The 19,013-nt window shown below is 36.5% G+C and overlaps 3 protein-coding genes across 3 annotated transcripts; 1 reads left to right on the forward strand and 2 right to left on the reverse strand.

Annotated features, from left to right (window-relative positions):
* Positions 1-721: 721 nt before the first annotated feature.
* Positions 722-4,492, forward strand: LOC147412027 (uncharacterized). The gene is made up of 2 exons (XM_086455251.1): positions 722-993; positions 3,705-4,492. Exons 1-2 carry the CDS (start codon positions 792-794, stop codon positions 4,388-4,390), a joined length of 888 nt encoding a protein of 295 aa, XP_086311377.1. The 5' UTR covers positions 722-791; the 3' UTR covers positions 4,391-4,492.
* A 986-nt stretch (positions 4,493-5,478) lies between these two features.
* LOC147412028 (FRIGIDA-like protein 4a) lies at positions 5,479-8,664 on the reverse strand. The gene is made up of 3 exons (XM_086455228.1): positions 7,759-8,664; positions 6,474-6,649; positions 5,479-6,293 (listed from the first exon to the last, which is right to left on the reverse strand). The coding sequence occupies exons 1-3, from the start codon at positions 8,603-8,605 to the stop codon at positions 5,709-5,711; spliced, it is 1,608 nt and encodes a 535-aa protein (XP_086311354.1). The 5' UTR covers positions 8,606-8,664; the 3' UTR covers positions 5,479-5,708.
* A 1,872-nt stretch (positions 8,665-10,536) lies between these two features.
* On the reverse strand, positions 10,537-17,428 carry AME3 (Protein kinase superfamily protein). Its single transcript, XM_086455238.1, has 12 exons — positions 17,137-17,428; positions 16,813-16,933; positions 15,112-15,138; positions 14,873-15,026; positions 14,733-14,781; positions 13,840-13,954; positions 13,575-13,666; positions 13,319-13,466; positions 11,670-11,734; positions 11,445-11,542; positions 11,104-11,209; positions 10,537-10,822 (listed from the first exon to the last, which is right to left on the reverse strand). The coding sequence occupies exons 1-12, from the start codon at positions 17,224-17,226 to the stop codon at positions 10,685-10,687; spliced, it is 1,203 nt and encodes a 400-aa protein (XP_086311364.1). The 5' UTR covers positions 17,227-17,428; the 3' UTR covers positions 10,537-10,684.
* Between the last annotated feature and the right edge of the window lie 1,585 nt (positions 17,429-19,013).

Below are 19,013 nucleotides of genomic sequence, written 5' to 3' on the forward strand. Positions count from 1 at the left end.
AATAGTATAATTTGTGCCCACGATTTATCAAATTGCAATTAGTGCGTTGAATGATTCCATTGCTGTTAGACTTTGCCAATAATAACATCATGATTTCTGCCATTGTGATGTTTTTCGCAAATCATCCTGGTCTTCTGGACAACCAAATGAGATAATCTTTGTTAATTATCCATCACATTGACTCATCCCAAATGGCTTGTCATTTTGAAAATATTAATAATGTTAATTAAGTAAAATAGTTGATATTTTAATTATTCACTAAGTATTAAATAATAAAAAAAGATTTTATGATTCAACATTTACTAATAGTCCTTGAAACAAGAAAAGAAACCTCGACAAGTTGGTTAAAGGGTAATTTTGGATTGATAAACGATTAATGCTCGTAAGTCATGAGTTTGATATTCAGTATGAGCATTAATTTCTTAGGAGGCACCCGCAAGGGAACACTCTCACTTACCTAGTGAGATTCTTGGGACTAGTCCTTCGACAAGACCATGGTTATAGACTGGGCAAAATCCAGATATGGATTTGGTCCGCCCTCTACTTGGGATAGCTGGTTATTAAAAATAAATAAATATAGGTTAGAATATATTGAAACGGTAAATATGACAATTATTTAGGACAATGAACCTAAGGATACATAAGTAAATATGAACATTCAAGGAGGGTGTAATAGGAATTAATTGTATCCGAAGAGAAAAATAGGCAGAAAGTAACAGATTAAAATCTGAAAATTTCAAGAAACAGAGAAGAAGGGTCGATCGATTGAGTGATTAATTAGGGAGGAAGAGATGGAGAACAGCGCAAGAGAGGCTCGAAGGAGGAGAATTCTGGAGAGAGGATCCGATCGTCTTGCCCTCATAACCGGACAAATTCAATCTATACCACCACTACCATCATCATCACAACCACATCACTCATACAGTGTGTCATCACCATCGGTGCTTTATCAAGATCAAGGTCTGCAGAATCATCTCTCAGATCAAATTAACGGTAAAATTCACCACCAATTCTCTCAATCTATCTCTGCGGCTGTTGTTGTTTTGGTTCGAATGCAATATTGATTTATTTGGGAATTGTTCTGTTCGTCAAAATTTGGTGAAATCTAATTTATTTGATTTGATAAGATATACTCTAAAATCCTATATATAAATCTTAAATTTCATAAAAATGAATTTATTTTATATAAAAATCTTAAATTTCATAATCGATAATTAAATCTAAAAATGATTTTTTTTCTCTGTTAATCACTACTTGATCTTCTTATATTCCTCACTATAGTTAAGCTCGTAACTTCAATTTGGACTTCAGGAAGAAACTTAGGGTTTTGTGTTTTCTAAATAGTGAAAAGGAGAATCCCAAATACACCCTAAATTTCAAAATTGACGAAAATTGGGTCCCATAAGGGTATATTTTTTTTCTATAACTCCATCATCATACAAGGGCTTAACTTTCCTCACGACTTTGAAAGTTTCCGTAAGTTTCTGTAATGTGGAGTGTGTGATTCAAGTTAGTTGAATAATATAAAGCTTGCGTGGCACCCGGGAGATATAACAAAGCCTATTTAACAGACGGATCTCTGGTGAGCAGCTAGCAGATTCAATTTCAAAGGTGATGTTGTTCTCTGACATTGTCCACCATGTTTTAGGCGAGCAATGTAGACGGATCTTCCAAAATAAATTTATGTACCCCTGAGGCTATCCTCTCCAAGATTACATGTGAGGCGTATGAGAAAGCCGTGAGTTTATGATAGGACATGTATTTCTCTCTTTAGATGGAGTTTTGCTCCAATTGGGGAATCCAACTGTGTTGCTGATGAGAAAATCATGCTCATGGGTGTCTCCTCTGGGTGGTGTGGTAGCTCTTAACAATAATGGGATTGATTGCACAACCATTATGGAAGGTCAGTCACGGCCTTGGCTGATAGAGAGGATGCTGACATAGTCCCCTATTGATGAAATCCAAGATATAGCTAGGGGTATTGAGTTGGATTTGAGTTAAGGAAATTATAGTTCCAACAGACTCTCAGGTTGCGATTCATTGTTTTGCAAACAATGAGCCGCATCCTTGGCAGGTCAAGAGGATGGTGAAGGTGGCCAAAGAGTATCTTCTAGCCTTTGATGAGTGTTTTTTTATTCCATGTTTGGAAACAAACAAAACATGGATTTTTAAGCTTCTTCTACTTCTGAAATATATTGAGATGCATCCTCATTTCTTTCAGTCGAAACACTCAAAAAATTTGGATGACGATGCCAATGGTCTTGTATACCATATAATGTAAATATTTCTTCTAATCAAACAATTCAGTTGGGGTCTGCCTAACCTCAACTTACTTCCCCAAAAAAAAAAGATATCTTCACTTTAACCCCATGTTAGCAATTTTCCACAAGGAGAAAGGTGGGTATGGGAAAAGTTCAAATATACATAGTTTCCATTTTTTGGTTGGATAAATATATATGGTTTCCATTTTTATTAACTATGTCAAATATTTTGATTATTCCAAAATTTTGAATAGGATGCCTAAATAGAACATTATTTTCTAGTAAACCAGAAAAATTGCAAATCAAATTGTTTTAATTTTAAAAAATTGCTAAAAGATCTTACAAAACTTCCCTTCATAAAATTTTAAAACATAATTGATCTAAGAAACAATATTATCATAAGTTGATAGCACAAGTGCTTTTGTGGAAAAAAATGGAAAGCTTGGTGGTCACAAAGGATGCACTTGTGTTATATCGTTAGATACATTGGAAAGTGTCTGGCTCATATGCTTCCTTAGGAATGTTGAAGATTTGAAGCCATCTTAACGAAATATGTTGGACCTAGTTCAGAGGAATACGAGTTTCCCTCTTGTCAATAAAGGTGTGAAAAGATGAACAAGAGTACGGTTTAAGATTTTGAACCTCTACCTAGAAAATCAATCCGGTTTCATATATAACAATATTGGAGAATCTTGCCACACCACCACAAAAGAAAGGAAGAGCAAAGTGGGTGTGACTGGGTTAGCTGTGAGTGATGAAGAGAAGAGACATGGGTGGGGGAGCAAGAAAGTTACCTTTCTCAGCAGTGAAGAGCTAAACCTAGCACAAAATAACACCGTTAAAGATTCAGAAAGGGTAAGTGAATATTTTTAAAAGGTGGCTTATTGGAGATCTATTGACATGGATTTTTAGTTTACAGTAAAACTTAATCTATAATACACCAGCTCCTTTATAATCCATTTCATGGCATTTATGATTTTGTCTCTATAAGAGTAAATTTCATTAAAAACCAAAGCAAGACACGAATTCTTGAACCTGACATTCTCATGCATGCGAAAAGATGACTTGGTTTATGATTTTAAAAAATTATGCATTAAATTCCATTGTTCTCATATAAACTACCTCAATCATTTGGTTCCATGTTACTTATTGAGGATTTTTTGTTAGTTGGGAAGATGTTTATTGTTTATCTTCTATAGCTAATTTTGGTGTCCTGTTTCTGCCTCTGGTTGGTCATCTTGACCACTTTTAATAATAATAAAAAAAATTCTTATTAAAAAAGAGAGATTCTATTGCAACACCAACTTTTGCTAATGTCACCCCAATTCATATGTAAATTACCGAAGAATTAGCATACATCTTGGGGTGGTGTTAGCAAAAGTTGGTGTGGCAATAGAAGATCTTAAAAAAAGTTGCTGCTTATTGATCTTATTGGTATTGCAGTTGCTCCCCATGACAAGGATGATACCTCAAGCACTGCGTTGCAGAAACATGAGAGTAGCATGGACTCTGTAAGGAGTGCTGCTAGTGGCACCAGAAGCAGATTAGAACCTCAGTTGCGTAAGTGTGAGACAAGCATTGATGCCACAAAAACACCTGCCCTGGACATCAACAGTGAAGTACAACCATCCCTGGTTTCATCAACAGTTAAGAATTCTACAGGCAATAATAAGCAAGGCCCTCATGCAGAATCACAGTCCCATCACACAAGGTTCTTCACAGCCAACCAAATCAGCTCCTCCATCTCCACATCTGAAAATCTTCGTATTTTTTGTTCCATCACCATAGCCCTTTTGGTAATTCTATCTCATCTTAGCATTCCTCTAATAAGCAATAACATCCTGATGAGCATAATAGCCGTCCGGCCCCTTTATCTGGTCTTGTTGACTGATGTAACCATTGTGCTTGCACAAATACTATTTTGGAAACAAGGAGGTTCTGTGAAGGCTGTTGAAGAACCAAGAGGAGGAGTGCGTTCAGAGGACCCATATAATTGGGCAGATGGAGTAGGTAAGGCCATGGAGATTGGGCTGGTGTTGTACAAGGCTGTCAATGCAGCTTTCATGGATTGCAGTATATATGCAGTAATCGTCGTCTGTGGCCTTTCTTTGTTACGATTTTGGATATAATGTTAAAATTTTGCATGTTTTTTGAATGTACGGATTGTGCATCAGCTGTCAACTCATTGCTGATTTTTCCTCACGAGTGAACTTGGATCTTTAATTTTATTCTATTTTGTGTAACATCATGAATTTTTGTTCCTCGTAATCAACAACCCATTTGCGATAGGGTGAATATAATGAAAACCATGTTTGAATTGAAATTGAGATGTTGATGGAAGTTCTCTTCGGAGTCAAGATTTCTTGTGCAGGATGGTCTTTTACGTTGGAAGAAGAATCACACTAACAAGATGTCTAGATACAATACTTCAAGCCGTGTATCTCGACTCATTACTTGATGGTGGATCATTGCTCGCCATTCCATTGGGAGAGCCACTTGATTGCGGGTCCTCCAACCTCTTTCTTTCTTGCAGGTCCATGTGGAGGAAAGAATTTCATAGTCCCTGACTACTGCACGACTCCAAGAAAAAGAGCATTATCAAATCCTCCTTATCCCAAAGATTGAAGTTTGCTTAATAAATCTTGTTCCTTCATTCTACTCTTATCTAGAGTCATGTTTTCTGCTTCTGCTATTGAATGCGTTCACATATTTTCACTCTCCAACAATGGTCTGTATGTTTCTTCTCATTCTTTTAGGTCTTCAAAATTGATTATCTCTTCTAACTAGGATATTAATAGTCAATTCTCTTATTTTATTTTTAAATATTTCCACTGATCCATTAAACATTCTCATCTCTATTACACTGAAATTTATTAACAAAACATATGTAAAATGTGGGATTTGAGTCCTTGCCCTCTTGCAACACAAGCCAAGAAAACGATAAAAATAATGGAAATCTTATAGGAGAAATAGAAACCCCACATTCTCTAACGAGGGTGTTTTTGTAAATTGAGCATGCCTTCAATACACATGAAAACAATAGGAATGTGGGGTCTTAAGATAGATAGATCTGGGTGTGATTTTGCCCCAATTCACACCCTATCTATTGGTTCTAATCAGTTATACGAGTTCAACTAACTAGCCAGTGATTGAAGGGATTCTCTAGACCACGGCGGGCGAAGCCTCAAGCTTCATGATGGCCTTACGTAATCTAATGTACAAAACACAAAGCTGTTCACATTGTCCCTTCAATGATTGAAAACCCAAACAAAAATCTAAGGTTCAAAGAGTACACAGAATTTCAGCTTTGGTACAGGCCTTGATCAGTTCCAGCGTGATATTCTACGAAACACAAAACAGCACTAGAACCACGAATCTAAGGAAAGAAAAAGTAATTTTATGTGTTGCATAACCAAATTATTCTTTGGCTAATTGATGGGCACTTACCTACTGGGGATATGGAGGTTGGAAAGTGGCTGGAGCCTGAGCTCCAGTGTAATCATATGCACCATAGCTACTCTGTGGGCCATATGAACCACCTGTTCGGGTTCCACCAACACCCATATCTGTGGAATAGTAATGTTGAGGCGGTGCAGCAGGACTTCGGGAATGTACTCCTCCACCGTAAGGTGGTGCATATGATGTTGAAGACGGACCCTCGTAGACAGCTTGATTAGGATAGTTGTAAGGCCCCGGATATCCAGCAACCGGGTTCTGATGTGGAAGACCTGAATTTTGATGCGCAGGAGCGGGATTCCTACGTCCATAAGAGTATGCATTGGAAACTCTCCCTGCTTTGGCTGAGCGGAAACCACCCGGGCCTCCGCCACCGCCACCACCACCTCCTCGGGCTCGCTTGTTTTGAGGCTTGTGGGCTGCAGGTGCATTCTTCTTTATGTGTACCTTGGATTTCTCCAACTGACTGGCACGCTTCCTTAGCCACTCGAGAGCGAACTGGGATTCGAGCTTGTGGTCTTCAATGCATTTGATAATAGCTTTGATTGAGTTCAATTCTAAGGCATTGGCCTCCTCCTGAAAAAGTCAGCTTCTTCATATCAATTAAACATCCCGAGAGATATAAAGCAGTCATGAATTTACGAACACAAATTTCAGAGGACAAATTTAAATGCAAGTATATATGGTGTTATGATGCATGAATGCCTTCACAGAAACTTTTGATGATGCATGGAGTATGAAATTGGATAAACAAACCGTTGCAGCCATGTTATAATTGCCATTCCTCAAAATTGCATTGGCATTTTTCCTTGATTTCTTGAGATAGGTGTTAAGCAGAGAAACCGGTGGAAAGCGTTCAGTCAAACCAGACTCATATGCAAAATATACAGCCTCCGTCACCTTGCCACTCTTCACTAATTCATCAATTAAATCTGCAGGAAAAGATAGTAGCTTTAATCAAGGGATTTAAACAATGAGAAAATGGTCCTTAAGAGACACCTGTCCCACCGAATATGTGCAATCGGTGGCGGCAGAAGTATTAATTAGCTCAATGAAATATGTTTTAAAAAAAACCCACCGAAATCCTCCCCTCTAGGCCTTTGTGAATCAAATTCCCTTCCGGGCATCAAGTGCTAAGAGCAACTCCAATTGGTCTCTAAAAACTCTAAATTTAGAGATGGAGACATCCCAACTAATTCCAACCAGTCTCTATTTTAGAGAAACCCCCTCTAAATCAGTATTCACATCTCTAAATCCCTATTCACCTTTTTTATTACCTATTTTATCCCTCTTTTTTTTTTAAATAAATGTCATTTTGACGTTCTCTTATCATAGAACATGTTTTAAATACCATTTTTGTCCTCTTCACTTTTCAACTTTTTCAAGAGAATAAATAGTGTTTTAGAGCATGAATAATAGGGTTTTAGAGAAGGGACCAGTAAGAGTTCAAATTGGTTCGGTGGTGAGCATATTCTCTAAATTTAAAGAAGACGCCAATTTTGAACAAAAATTTAGAGATGTGGGTTGGAGTTGCTCTAAGAAAGGGCATTGACATCCCCTCATGATACACTGAATTCTCGTTTTTTTTTTTTTAATTGAATTTTTAATGCCTAGACTAGTCACTCATTGAATTTCACACATTCATGGGAAAAGAAATGCTCTGGTAGATAAGCTTGCTAACAAATGGACATCCCAAACTTTGGACCAGAAACCCAATACATCAATTTCAACAATAAAGGCTATGAATTTTTCCTCTATGTTTAAGAGAACTTCACTTTTTCAGAAAGAAAAAGGGTACTCAAGCTCATTGAGATTCATACTAAATATGCATACTTTTGACAGGAAATCACAATAAGTGAGTAAAAGATACAAACTTTGCAAACACAAAAGAACCTACAAAACAATTAATGAAACACAAATTCATCATTTAGTGGATAATTCTATCTATTTCAAGTATGCAATTGTAACAAATCAAAACAATAAATAACAAATAATTGTTCAATTTGGGCTATAAAAAAAATAAAATTCTCAAAAACCGTACCTCCCATTTTCTCCCCAAACCCTAATTTCGCAGCAAGCTTCGGCATTTCCCTCCTCGATGGAAATCCCAACACCAATTTCTTAAGAAACTCCTCCTCGAACCTTGAAGTTAACCCAAACCCAACCACAATTTGCAAAAACATCGCAGCCTCCGCTGGCCCAATCTCGCCCCCTTCCTTCTCATCGATTTTCAACTTCCACGAACTGGCGATAGAACCAGCTCTTTCAGCAATACTTCCAGAAACACCAACCAATTTTCCCTCCAAATCAGAATCAGGAAAGAGAGACTGAAGCAGCATTCCACAAGCCCATCGTCGATCCGAAACCCCAATCTTCACAGATTTATGAGAAATATAATCCTCTAGGGCATCCAAGACAAGACGAGGTGGATCAACAGATTCGGCAATTGCGAGAGAAATCTCTGACCTCAAAGCCACAGTTTCCTTTCGTTTCGCCAACATAAACCTCAACAATTCGGCCGCGTCCATCTTTCTGCAACAAGAACGCAAAGCTTCCGCAAATTCGAGATTTACGGAACTTGGGTTTTCGAATTCCAAGAGTGCGGCTTGTTTCTGCTCTTCGACATGGATAGCGGCGGCGGATTCGCGTTCAGGGATGGAATTTTGGCGGTGGTCCAACGATTCTAAGGTTTTTTTAGTGTCTGATTCTAGGGCTTCTAACTTTGAATCTAGGGATTTGGATTTCTGGAGGAGAGATTCTTCTAAGGAAGAGAAATGGTTGGAGAGGTTTTTCCATAGTTGAGTACAGGACGTTAGAAGGGTCTTTTCGGTTTCGAGTTTTTCGAAGAGATTCTGAAATCGATCTCTGTCGATCACTTCGGTCGCCATTAACAAACAAAACAAAGCTCTTCTAGTTTCTAGTTTCTACAAGAGGGGAAATTTTTAGGCTTTTTTAAGAGAAAGGGTCAGTGTCGTCTTGTACATGTACAGTGAGGATTTGCTACAAATCATTTGACTTTGGTCTTTTACAAGAAAACTAATATAGAATAACCAAAATGCCCTCTTCATCTCCCAAAAAAGCCCCATTCCTCCGCGACTACTTGATTAAATTAATAGGATAATATTTTTACTAGGGGTGTCAATGGGTACCCATTTATTGATTCTCGTATCGTATCTAAAAATGGAACCAAATCAATTGAATTGGAACCGTTCGATTCTATCCGATGGATATTTGCGAATAGATGGAAATATTTTATTTTTATATTATAAATAATTTAAGATTTTCTTTCATTTTAAAATTAATACATATGTTAAACTCTTCAATTTTCTTTATTAAAAATGCATTAGAGCCTACAATGGACACTTTTAAGTATAAAAAAAAAAAAAAAACACAAACCATTTTGTCAAAAATATATATATTAGTTGTAAAGCATATAAATTTTAATTTTAGGTTGATAATTTTGTGAATAACATATTGTTTTTTTAAAAGAAAAAGATTTTAGAGTAATTTAAAATATTTTTGTCTCCTTCAATTTTTAAGAATCAAAACCAGTGGGGTACCCATGTTTTTTGGTGGTTCCGATTCCGATTCCAATTCCATCTATTGTAGAATCGGAACGGAAAAAATACATAATGGTTTCTTTTCTTAATACATTAAGTACCAACCCATTGAACACTCAAATCTCGAGTACACAATAGAATATTTAGCAACGTTGAAGATTATGGATTTTTTTAATAAAACCCAAAATTATAATTTATCAAATCACACCTTCAACCATCACAACTCGAGGACAAGATGGGTATTGAAGAGGTTGAAGATATTTAATTTTGAAAATAAGGGCATTTAAGTTAATTTAACTAGTCAAGATAGAAATCCACGAGTACACCTTATCAATTAGAAAATGCAGAGGCAAAATATCTAATTGTTAGGAGGAGACTTCAAAGATTGCTCAAAGCTCCAATCGCAAAAGACCAACTATTCCGAATTTTGATAATAATTAGGAGCCCGACTTTAAAGAGATATATATATATATATATAAATGGCGTTCGAAAACCCTAAATGAGATTATCCTCACAACAAGTCAACCCATTCTGAAACTTCTAACCCTATATAGGGAAGCGTTCGGAGGTTCTAAAAAGAGCTAGACATTGTGCCACACATTTTTCAAAATAGGGGTTACAAGTTTTAGAATGAGCTGATTTTTTTGTGAGAATGATCACTTTTACAAGTTGAAGAATCATGGAATGTCTGATTTTTATAAATCACTTTTGGTGGGTTAGAAGTTTCAGGATGGGATTCCAAAAAAATATATAGAAATGAGATTCCATCTAAACTGCTTGTTTTCAAAACATATCATGATACTCCCCTATCAGAATAGGTGGTCAATTCCTTATCCTAAGACAGTAATTGATACGCTTGTAAAATTCTGAGACAATTGTTAGAGAAAGGACACCCATTGATGCACCCGAGCTTATGCTTACTTAAAAATCAAGCAACCTAGAGCTTGGACCCACAGCTTAGTCGGTTGCCGTGAGGGAACTACCATTGAATAATCTCAGTACGCACTCACTCAAGACCCAAGAGAGTAAATGTATCTGCCAAGTAACATCGGGGCAGGATACACTTTTTTTACTTGGGGTGCATATAGTTATCAACAATAGCTTGAGAGAGAGAGATAGAGAGAGAGAGAGAGAGAGGCTTCTCATGAAGTAGCTGGCTTGAAAAAAGATTGGTTCAAGGAATTGGAGTAACAGGGAGGCTGCGCCTCAGACAGGATTAGGTTAATAATTGGTAACAAAGGAAAACAATATCACAGCCCTACTACAAAATACACATTTGATTTAAGCTAAAAACTTTGTACAATGCACGTTAGAAACTGGCTGTCAGGGTTGATCCAGTTACCCATTTCCAGGTACAGCTGAAATGTCAAACATGAAACATTTATTTTGCTTCTAAATCTCTTCTGTTCAAGTTGGATTTCTGAAGAAGGGGTGATTCAGAGCTTGACAAGCTGTAATACGTTCTGATGGATCAAACTTCAACAGACCATGCAGTAAGTCGGTTAAAGAGGACCTCGAGTACTCGGTATGTTGAGAAACCAGATCCTGCCAACAAAGGATAGTAATCAGAAAATACTGGATAATACTTGAATTACTACATTACATGAAATCTTTGTAAATTTATCAAATAGAACTGAAAAACAGACTTGACATGTGCTACAACACCAATATTTCATGTTCTGAGGAGATAACAACATGGATCTCTCTACCCCCACTATTTGATGGACTACTTTAAAGATGAGTTGGGCTATTTGAAATGGAAAGCCACTAGTTTCGGCCATGTCATGTAAAATATCTTCCTATTAAATACCAGGTGAAACACAAACCTTAAGACGGTCCAGTTTCTTTACAGCCCTGATACTTTCTCTAGAAACAGCTCCTTCAGGCCAGTTCAATCGGGCTGCTCTCCTAAAATATTTTTCTGCCCCACGACTGCAGATAACCAGAAGAGGGTAAAAATTGAATAATTACCAAAAAAAGGTCATAACTGGAATATATTCCTCATATCAACCATCAGAGTTTGCAACCTCAAAAACAAGAGTTCAAGGGACCACACGTACAATGTGCCATTGACAACAGTCAATTTTGGCATATATTTATTATATAAATGTGACATCTCCAACGGAAAATGCATTGGACAGCTCATGAAATCACCAAAACTACTTACTTGGCTTTTCGAATCATATGCTCCGGCAGAGGTCCCAATACCCTCTCCATCATCGCCAGATGCTCCAAGTTCTCATGTGTCTGAAACAATGCTTTACCCTGAAAAGAAGCTACCACAGCTTGTGAATTCCCTCTTACATTTTTTTTTTGATCGGTCATAGCTTGAGAATTTTCAAGCTGACTACACTAGATATGAAATCTTAAAAAAATAAATTAGAGGACTAACCGAACAGAGCTCGACAAGTATGCAACCAACACTCCATAGATCACAAGGATAACTCCATCCTAAGCCTGTAACAGATGAGAATATGATAGGGATTAGGAATGGTCTAGAAAACAATACCTGCCGATCGAACGCATAAAACCCCAGTAAAATTTCTGGCTCATGACCCAATGAGTGGCAAAAGAAAGGGTTAGAAAGACATTATGAGTGAGAATTGGGTTAGTTTTTACCGTATTTAAGTAAGGAGGGTAATTCTATTTATGGAACATTAATATGGCATGAGAGAATCAACACATTTCATGTAAAGAGGTATCTAATTAAAGTGATTCTATTATAGAATTATTATAATCTTTTGAACTCATTTTGTGGTTCATTGCACTAATGTGCCTAAGCTACATTGACTATATAAAAGAGATGGAACATAAATCCGTGTGAAACGAACTAATCTTCTAGTTCTTCCAGAAGAATCTCATGTAATAAGAAAGGTAGAGAGGCCCCACAACAATAGAGCCAAATATCTGTAACGAACCTGACTCACCACTAGGTATTCGAAAGTTAATATCCATAATTCATTCAAATGGGATCAAGCATAGATATCGGGCCGTCTCAAATCCCAGTGCATTTACTTGAGATGCAAATCAACCAGATAAAACCTCCAAATTCTTTGACCTAATCATTGGTGGAAATTCCAACACGGGACTAAGAAACTACGTCTACTATATTTTGCAAAAGATAAAAAAGACAGAACTTTAGATTAATACTCTGAACTTGAAATGGATCACAGAAATTGAGGCATTCACACAAGAAATCCTAGTTTATCCAAATAAAGCAGAAAGACTGGGTTTCCAAATTGAGGACAATTTATCAGTTCAAACAGCCTGAAACAGGGATGAGCATAGAACTTGGTGCTTCATCCCCCCTCTTTTGCCACAAGGGTTAAAAGCAGCAAGGCCACATAAAAAAAGAAGCAATGATCACAAAATTAGGATGACGGAGGAGTGACAGATCACTGTTCTACATTTGGGATACTTCTGTAGAGTTGACACAACATAAGATTAAAAAAGAACTGACATTACTAGAAATGAGATTACCACTTCTCAATCTTGGACTTTACAGCAAAAGAAAACTTTCTATTCAAATTTAGTCAGAAACGTATGGATTCTCCCATTTATAATTAGTTGTAGAATTCTAAGCATACCCCCCCCCCCCCCCCCCCCCCCAAGAGGATCCTCCTAAAATAATCTACTTACCATTTAATCTGTGTTCCACAAGCGAAAAACATTAACCAGAACAAACAATTAAAAAATTAATTCTTAAATGGAGAGATCCTCTGCTTAAAAAGGTAAAGCCTAAGATGGTCTCAACTTCCAATCAAATCCAAATGGTTAGCAACTGGTTTGTTTCATGGATTAAACAAGAAGATTTAAAAAAAAAAAAAAAAAATGGATATTTTTATTTAAAAAAAGGAACAAAGGGTAGAAAAATAGAAGACCGCCAAAGACAAAACATCACCTCATAGTGATAACTTATTGTTTATGGCTAGGCAACAAAACAACAGCCACATAGGCGCCAACTTTGGATTTCATCGAATAAAACACATTTCACAAATGCAGATGAACAAAAAGCATATTTTTCTAGAATGACCAATTTACCTAAAATAACCTCAGGTGCTCGATAATGCCTTGTGGAAACAATGGAACTATGACCCTGATTCTCAAAGACAGTACTGCCAAAATCAATCAGCTTTATGGCACTTGACTTTGGCAAGCACCTGAATTGCATCTCATCCTGTGAATTTCTCTGTAGCATCCCAAGCATTCATTTAATACAGTTACTGAGTTTAAAACTCCAATAACCCAATACCTGAAGTGGCACAATTTTTGGAAATAATTGTTGGAGGCAATATACCTTGCAGCCTGGAAGCTTTACATTCTCAGAAGACACAAGAAGTATGTTTTCTGGCTTCAGGTCAGTGTGAATTAGGCGCAATTCATGCATATCTACAGTGTATTGTAAAGTATCATTTTGTTAGGGGGACAAAAACAGGGAAAAGAAACAGTCAAACCCCTGGACAATCAAGCAAGATCATGTAGTAGATCTAGATGACCAGTTAGGAAAAAATGAAATCACAAAAAAGGCAAAGAAAAAGAGAATATGAGCATAATCCACACACATGCTACAGATTCCAAAAGTTGACGTCCAAACTCCCGGACAAGATCCACAGGAAATGGGTGGTATTTATTTCTCCGTAGAAAATCAAATAAACTTGGTCCAAGCTTCTCAAACACCTGATGACACCATGGAAGTTCATTTACAGAAATGTTTCAATATTTAGTTTTAATATCATAAGTGAACCACCCTTCTACAACTTCATAAAACAAATGTAACATGAACCATGGCTCTACAACTTCATGAAACAGAAACATAAGATGCACATTTCCTGTCCTTTCAGTGGAGAAAATAAGAGACCAAACATGCATATGCATCTATCAGGTTTATATCAGAAGCATAAAAAAAGCCTGAAATGGGCAAACACCTTTCATTGCCTTGACACGAAACATGCTTTAGTTCAACAAGTTGGACGATTAATGAACCAAAAATGTTTATTTTATTTTATGGCTAAGCTCAACTAGAACCCACAACCTCGGTGTTGGGTCTAAGCCCAGACCAGAAACCAGAAGTTCATTAGATTGGTGAACCTCTTTCATGAGATAAGAAGCAACTAGGATGACCACCGATAATGGAAGGATTTCAAAAAAGAAAAACAACAAAGAGAGAGTGGGTGTAAACTAAAGCCAGGTGGTCAACAGATGAAGCTGAGCCTAAGTGAAGCTGGAGGGTTACGAGCAGGAGCAACTCCCCCACATCTCAAACACTTGGACACTATTTTCCACAAAACTAACTGGCCTTAGGACAATCAGGTAACATCAATGGCATGTGTGCTTGAGATAGGTAGTAAAAAAGACACGGAGTAAAATGTAAGCTAAAAGGGGAAATCACAAACTCCTAATGACAGGAAAATGAAGTTGCAATTCAACAGCCGAGGAAGTTCATTACAATACTTACAATGCATATATGATTGCGGTAGTCAAACCAGTTCCGAATCAGCACACAACTGCACAAAAGAAATTCAGGAACGCCCATAATTTAAAGCGTATCAAGAATTAACAACTTTTCTTCCACCTGGAAACCATATATTTTCTTACCGTAAGCCATCCCCATCATTCTTAGCAAGATGTTGAAGGACATCAATTTCAATCATTGCCGCATCACGGTATTTGCGTATGCTTCGAACTACCTTAACTGCAACCAGCTCACGCGTTTGACGGTCCCAACATTCCAAAACACGACCAAAAGTGCCTACAGTACTAGCAACTTGCTGACATGGACATAAATATAATCATAAATAAACGATCTGGAGACAGCAGGGCACTAGACAGCTAACCTTCACCCATTTTGCCGAGTATTTTATCTGTGCACAGAAATACAACCCAAAAAAAAAGAAAAAAATTAAAATGATTGAAAAAATTTGGTATAAAGATTTAGACACCAGAATGAATTCACCAGTGCATCACTGGAGACATATTTGGAACTCTCTTCTCCAACATTTTGAACTTCTAAACTGATAATCATATCAGCATTGTGGAAGAATGACACAAGTATCTGAAGCAAAGAGATGGGCAAAATTACAAAAGTCAGATGTTAAAAATCACTTGTTCACTAAGATTTTCTTTTGATGACATTTCTTTGTTGGAGACTATTGTTGAGGTTGATGGCTCAAGTATTTGGGAAAATGAAGAGGAAGAACAAGTTTTGGGCACGCAAAAAGTCTTGTTCAGACATCATCGATATCAAAGCCTAATCCCAAATATCTATGGTTGGTTAGACAAGTACAAGCCCAATTCTTCCATTCAATTTTATCAAAATCTATGTACTTTGTTAATTCAAGTGCTCTAAAATCTGCTCTCCACCCTCAATCTTTATGTCCTTTTAGGAAGCCATCACACTTTTTGAGATATTCAACATGCATGTTCCTTCTACTCTTAAATGTTCATGAAACCTTTCCTTTTAATTTATATTTCATAGTCTCTCCTCTCAGACATCTCAACATCCTCAATCTCTACTACACTCAATCTGTAGAAGTGTTTCTTGATTGTCCAACATCCAAGAAATAACTATTACATTCGTCCATATAAAAACACTTTGATAAAAGGAAACATATCCGGAATGGACTGATATAAGCCAACAAATATATCAATATGTTGTTTAACAATTCAATTTTTTTAGCTTCCATCAATGTATGAAATAAGCCATAGGATCTGATTTTTGGTGATTCCTTCTTCACCAGGATGAAAACTTTTGCATCAACTTCAAGTAATCCCCAAATCTCCCTATTGGCATAAAAATCAAGCATCATGCATTCATATAAAGATGGATTCATCCCTCTATGTATTCACCAAATATTGATAGTCACACCCAATTAAAGATGCCAATGGAATCCTTACCCTTTGAGTATCATTCCCAATCTAAGATATATTTTTAAAATAAAAAATGGAATGATTGTAAATATGGTGTTACCTTCCATCCTGGAAACACCCACTCTACATCATATGATAAGGTCGTATGATTGATATCATAAAGATTCTGAAATCCTAAACACATTTTACTATAAAGATAGAGAAGGAAAAAAAAAAGGAAGAAAAACTAATACTTGCAGTGGGATTGCCCCTCATAGACCACTTTGAGGCCAATCAACCAAACCCAAACTCTTCAATACAAATTTACAATCATACAAATACAGATTTCCCAGTTAACAACAAATTCTATCTAGATTAAACTCGAGTCCAATGGAAACCAAACTATAAACGAACTTACATACCAAACCCAACACATTTCCCTATCAAATACTGGTCAACTAGTATAGATTTATTCTGAAACTATGCTACAAATTTTATGTAATAAACTGAAGAGATGCACATGCATGTTAGCTTTTTCTGCCTACTCAAAAGCTCAAAAATTCAAATCAGATTGAACTAAATTCTTAAAAAACGGAAAAGAGATCCCAAATAAGTCTGTGTAAACTAAAGAATTAACAAGGGATCATAGCTGGAAATAGGAAAAAATATACAATATAAAGAAAACTTACATCTTGGAGTCAGATTCTCCCCGAGATGAAACACATAGTGGCCTTCCCGATCGTCGTCCCTCCATGGCGGCGACAAAGGCCGAGCCAAACCTTCCTTCGCAACAATCGGAAACCTAGTAGCCTACACAGATCCAGCGAGCCATATCCAATGATGTCAAATTCCATCACATAAAACCCTAATTTTATTTTATTTTTTTGCTTCCATCACAGAAAACCCTAATTTTTGCTCAGAATATCCTTAAAAACCACAAACTTTTCCCACTCGCGGATGCGATCAACATCCCTTCGAAACCCTAACCCTAACCAGTGGAGATTCACACGGACCTCTGGTTCAGTAGGTGCGACATCCCAAGCAAGGCGAGGGCGTTTTCTGCTGCGTTGTGTCTCCATCTCTCCGTATTCGATCGTAACCATCGATCGAATTCTATTCTTCTCTCTGTATCTCTGCAACAATTTCCCTACAAAACTTCAATAAAATTCAAAAATTTTGCTCCTCAAAGGAGCTGTGAAGTTTGAAGTGGATTGTTAGATAGATTATGAAAGAAAACCGAAGATGGTAGCAGTGCGGGAAAGATGGGTAGAAAAGTGTACTTTTATAAGGATCCAAGGTAAGTCGTAAAAGGGCGGTTTGTGAATGTGCGCGCTTTATCATATAAAGATACTTATGTGGGTCCAAGTATCTTCAAATTAACATCTAACGGTGGATATTATATATAAGAAAATATTACATCGTTTGGGGCATCTGCTGACACGTGTATGTGCTAAAATCATAGATGCTTTTCATCGAAGTACGAGTGAGATCTTGATGAAAGCATCTATGGTTCTGTGCACACCAATGTCTCCCACGATGTCCCTCAGAATGTTACTTTAGTATTATTCTTAGTTTTTTTTAATTGAGATTGTGACTCATGAAAATGACTCACCATTAAAATATACATTCAATTATCAAAATTTATCCTAATGTTACATGACATATACTTTTTAAATATATATTTTATGTTAATTGTTGGTTTGCAATTGCAATGTTTTTTACGAGTCATTTTCTGTGAGTTCATAGTCATTTTTTAACTTTATAGTAAGTTTGTTTATTTTCATTTTTATCTTGAATGTTTTTCCTCTTTGACTTTTAAAAACCTAGAGCGATATAAGATTTTTAGAGGAGTTCCTGATTTTTTATTGATGGAAAAATCGGGTATTTCTACAAGATATTGAAGATTGTTTAACCTAACCTCTACTCAAATACCCTTGATTATATCTTCATAGTCAGTCCATCTTTAACTTCATGATAAGGATTTTACTTTCATTTTTAGTTTTGAATGTCTTTCCTTTTCAACCTTCAAACGTCAAGAATACGATTGAATTTTTAGAGAAATATACCTTTTTTTTTTTTTAAATAGAAAAATCTAGGGATTCTACAAGACATTGCAGATGATGGGTTTAAAATGATTCTAATGAGAACATTATATCATTTTTATGGAGATTATTGGCCAAACATTGATTGTTGTGACAAACCTAACATTCACATAGAAGGAAATCAAGTTTACCAGTTGACCATCATTAGCAATTAGCCCCACTTACCAAAAATCCTAGATCCACCCTTGCCCAACGCTCGTTGGTTGATAAAGCTTATCTAAATAGAAAAGATAATGAAAAAAGGTTTGCAACAATATCTCATCATGACTCGCATCTAAAAACAAAGTTCTCAAATTAAGAATCATTTAAAATCTTTGAACATTTTTGTCAAAATTAAATAAATAAACCAACAATAATGACAATGATTACACTATGAGAACTCATTTCTTATGAATATACATAAATTTCTCTTTTAGTATATATACCAACAAACCAATCCCAAGAAATTGGCCTAGTGGCAGGCCTGCCTTGATAAACACCTCGGGAAGGCTAGGTCAAGTGTTCAAAACCCCACGTAGTAATGAATTAGTTGGGGGCACCCTCTAGGGTTCGATCGACCCTTGATGCAATCAATTGCACATAGGACTTTTTGAGGGGGCCATGTATGTGACAACGAGATTAGTCTCACCCGAAGGGAGATATATATCCCAACAAACTACAAATGGAAACAAACTCCACAATTTTTTTTAGGGCTAGGTCTAAATTAAAACACACACACACACACACAAAGAAAAAAGAAAAAAGAAAGAGGTAAAAAATTATCATTGAAATGATTATGCGTCAAATAT

Source organism: Akebia trifoliata, chromosome 1, assembly GCF_017979445.1.
Source record: "Akebia trifoliata isolate Shusen 1 chromosome 1, ASM1797944v1, whole genome shotgun sequence".
Classification (NCBI taxonomy): Eukaryota; Viridiplantae; Streptophyta; class Magnoliopsida; order Ranunculales; family Lardizabalaceae; genus Akebia; species Akebia trifoliata.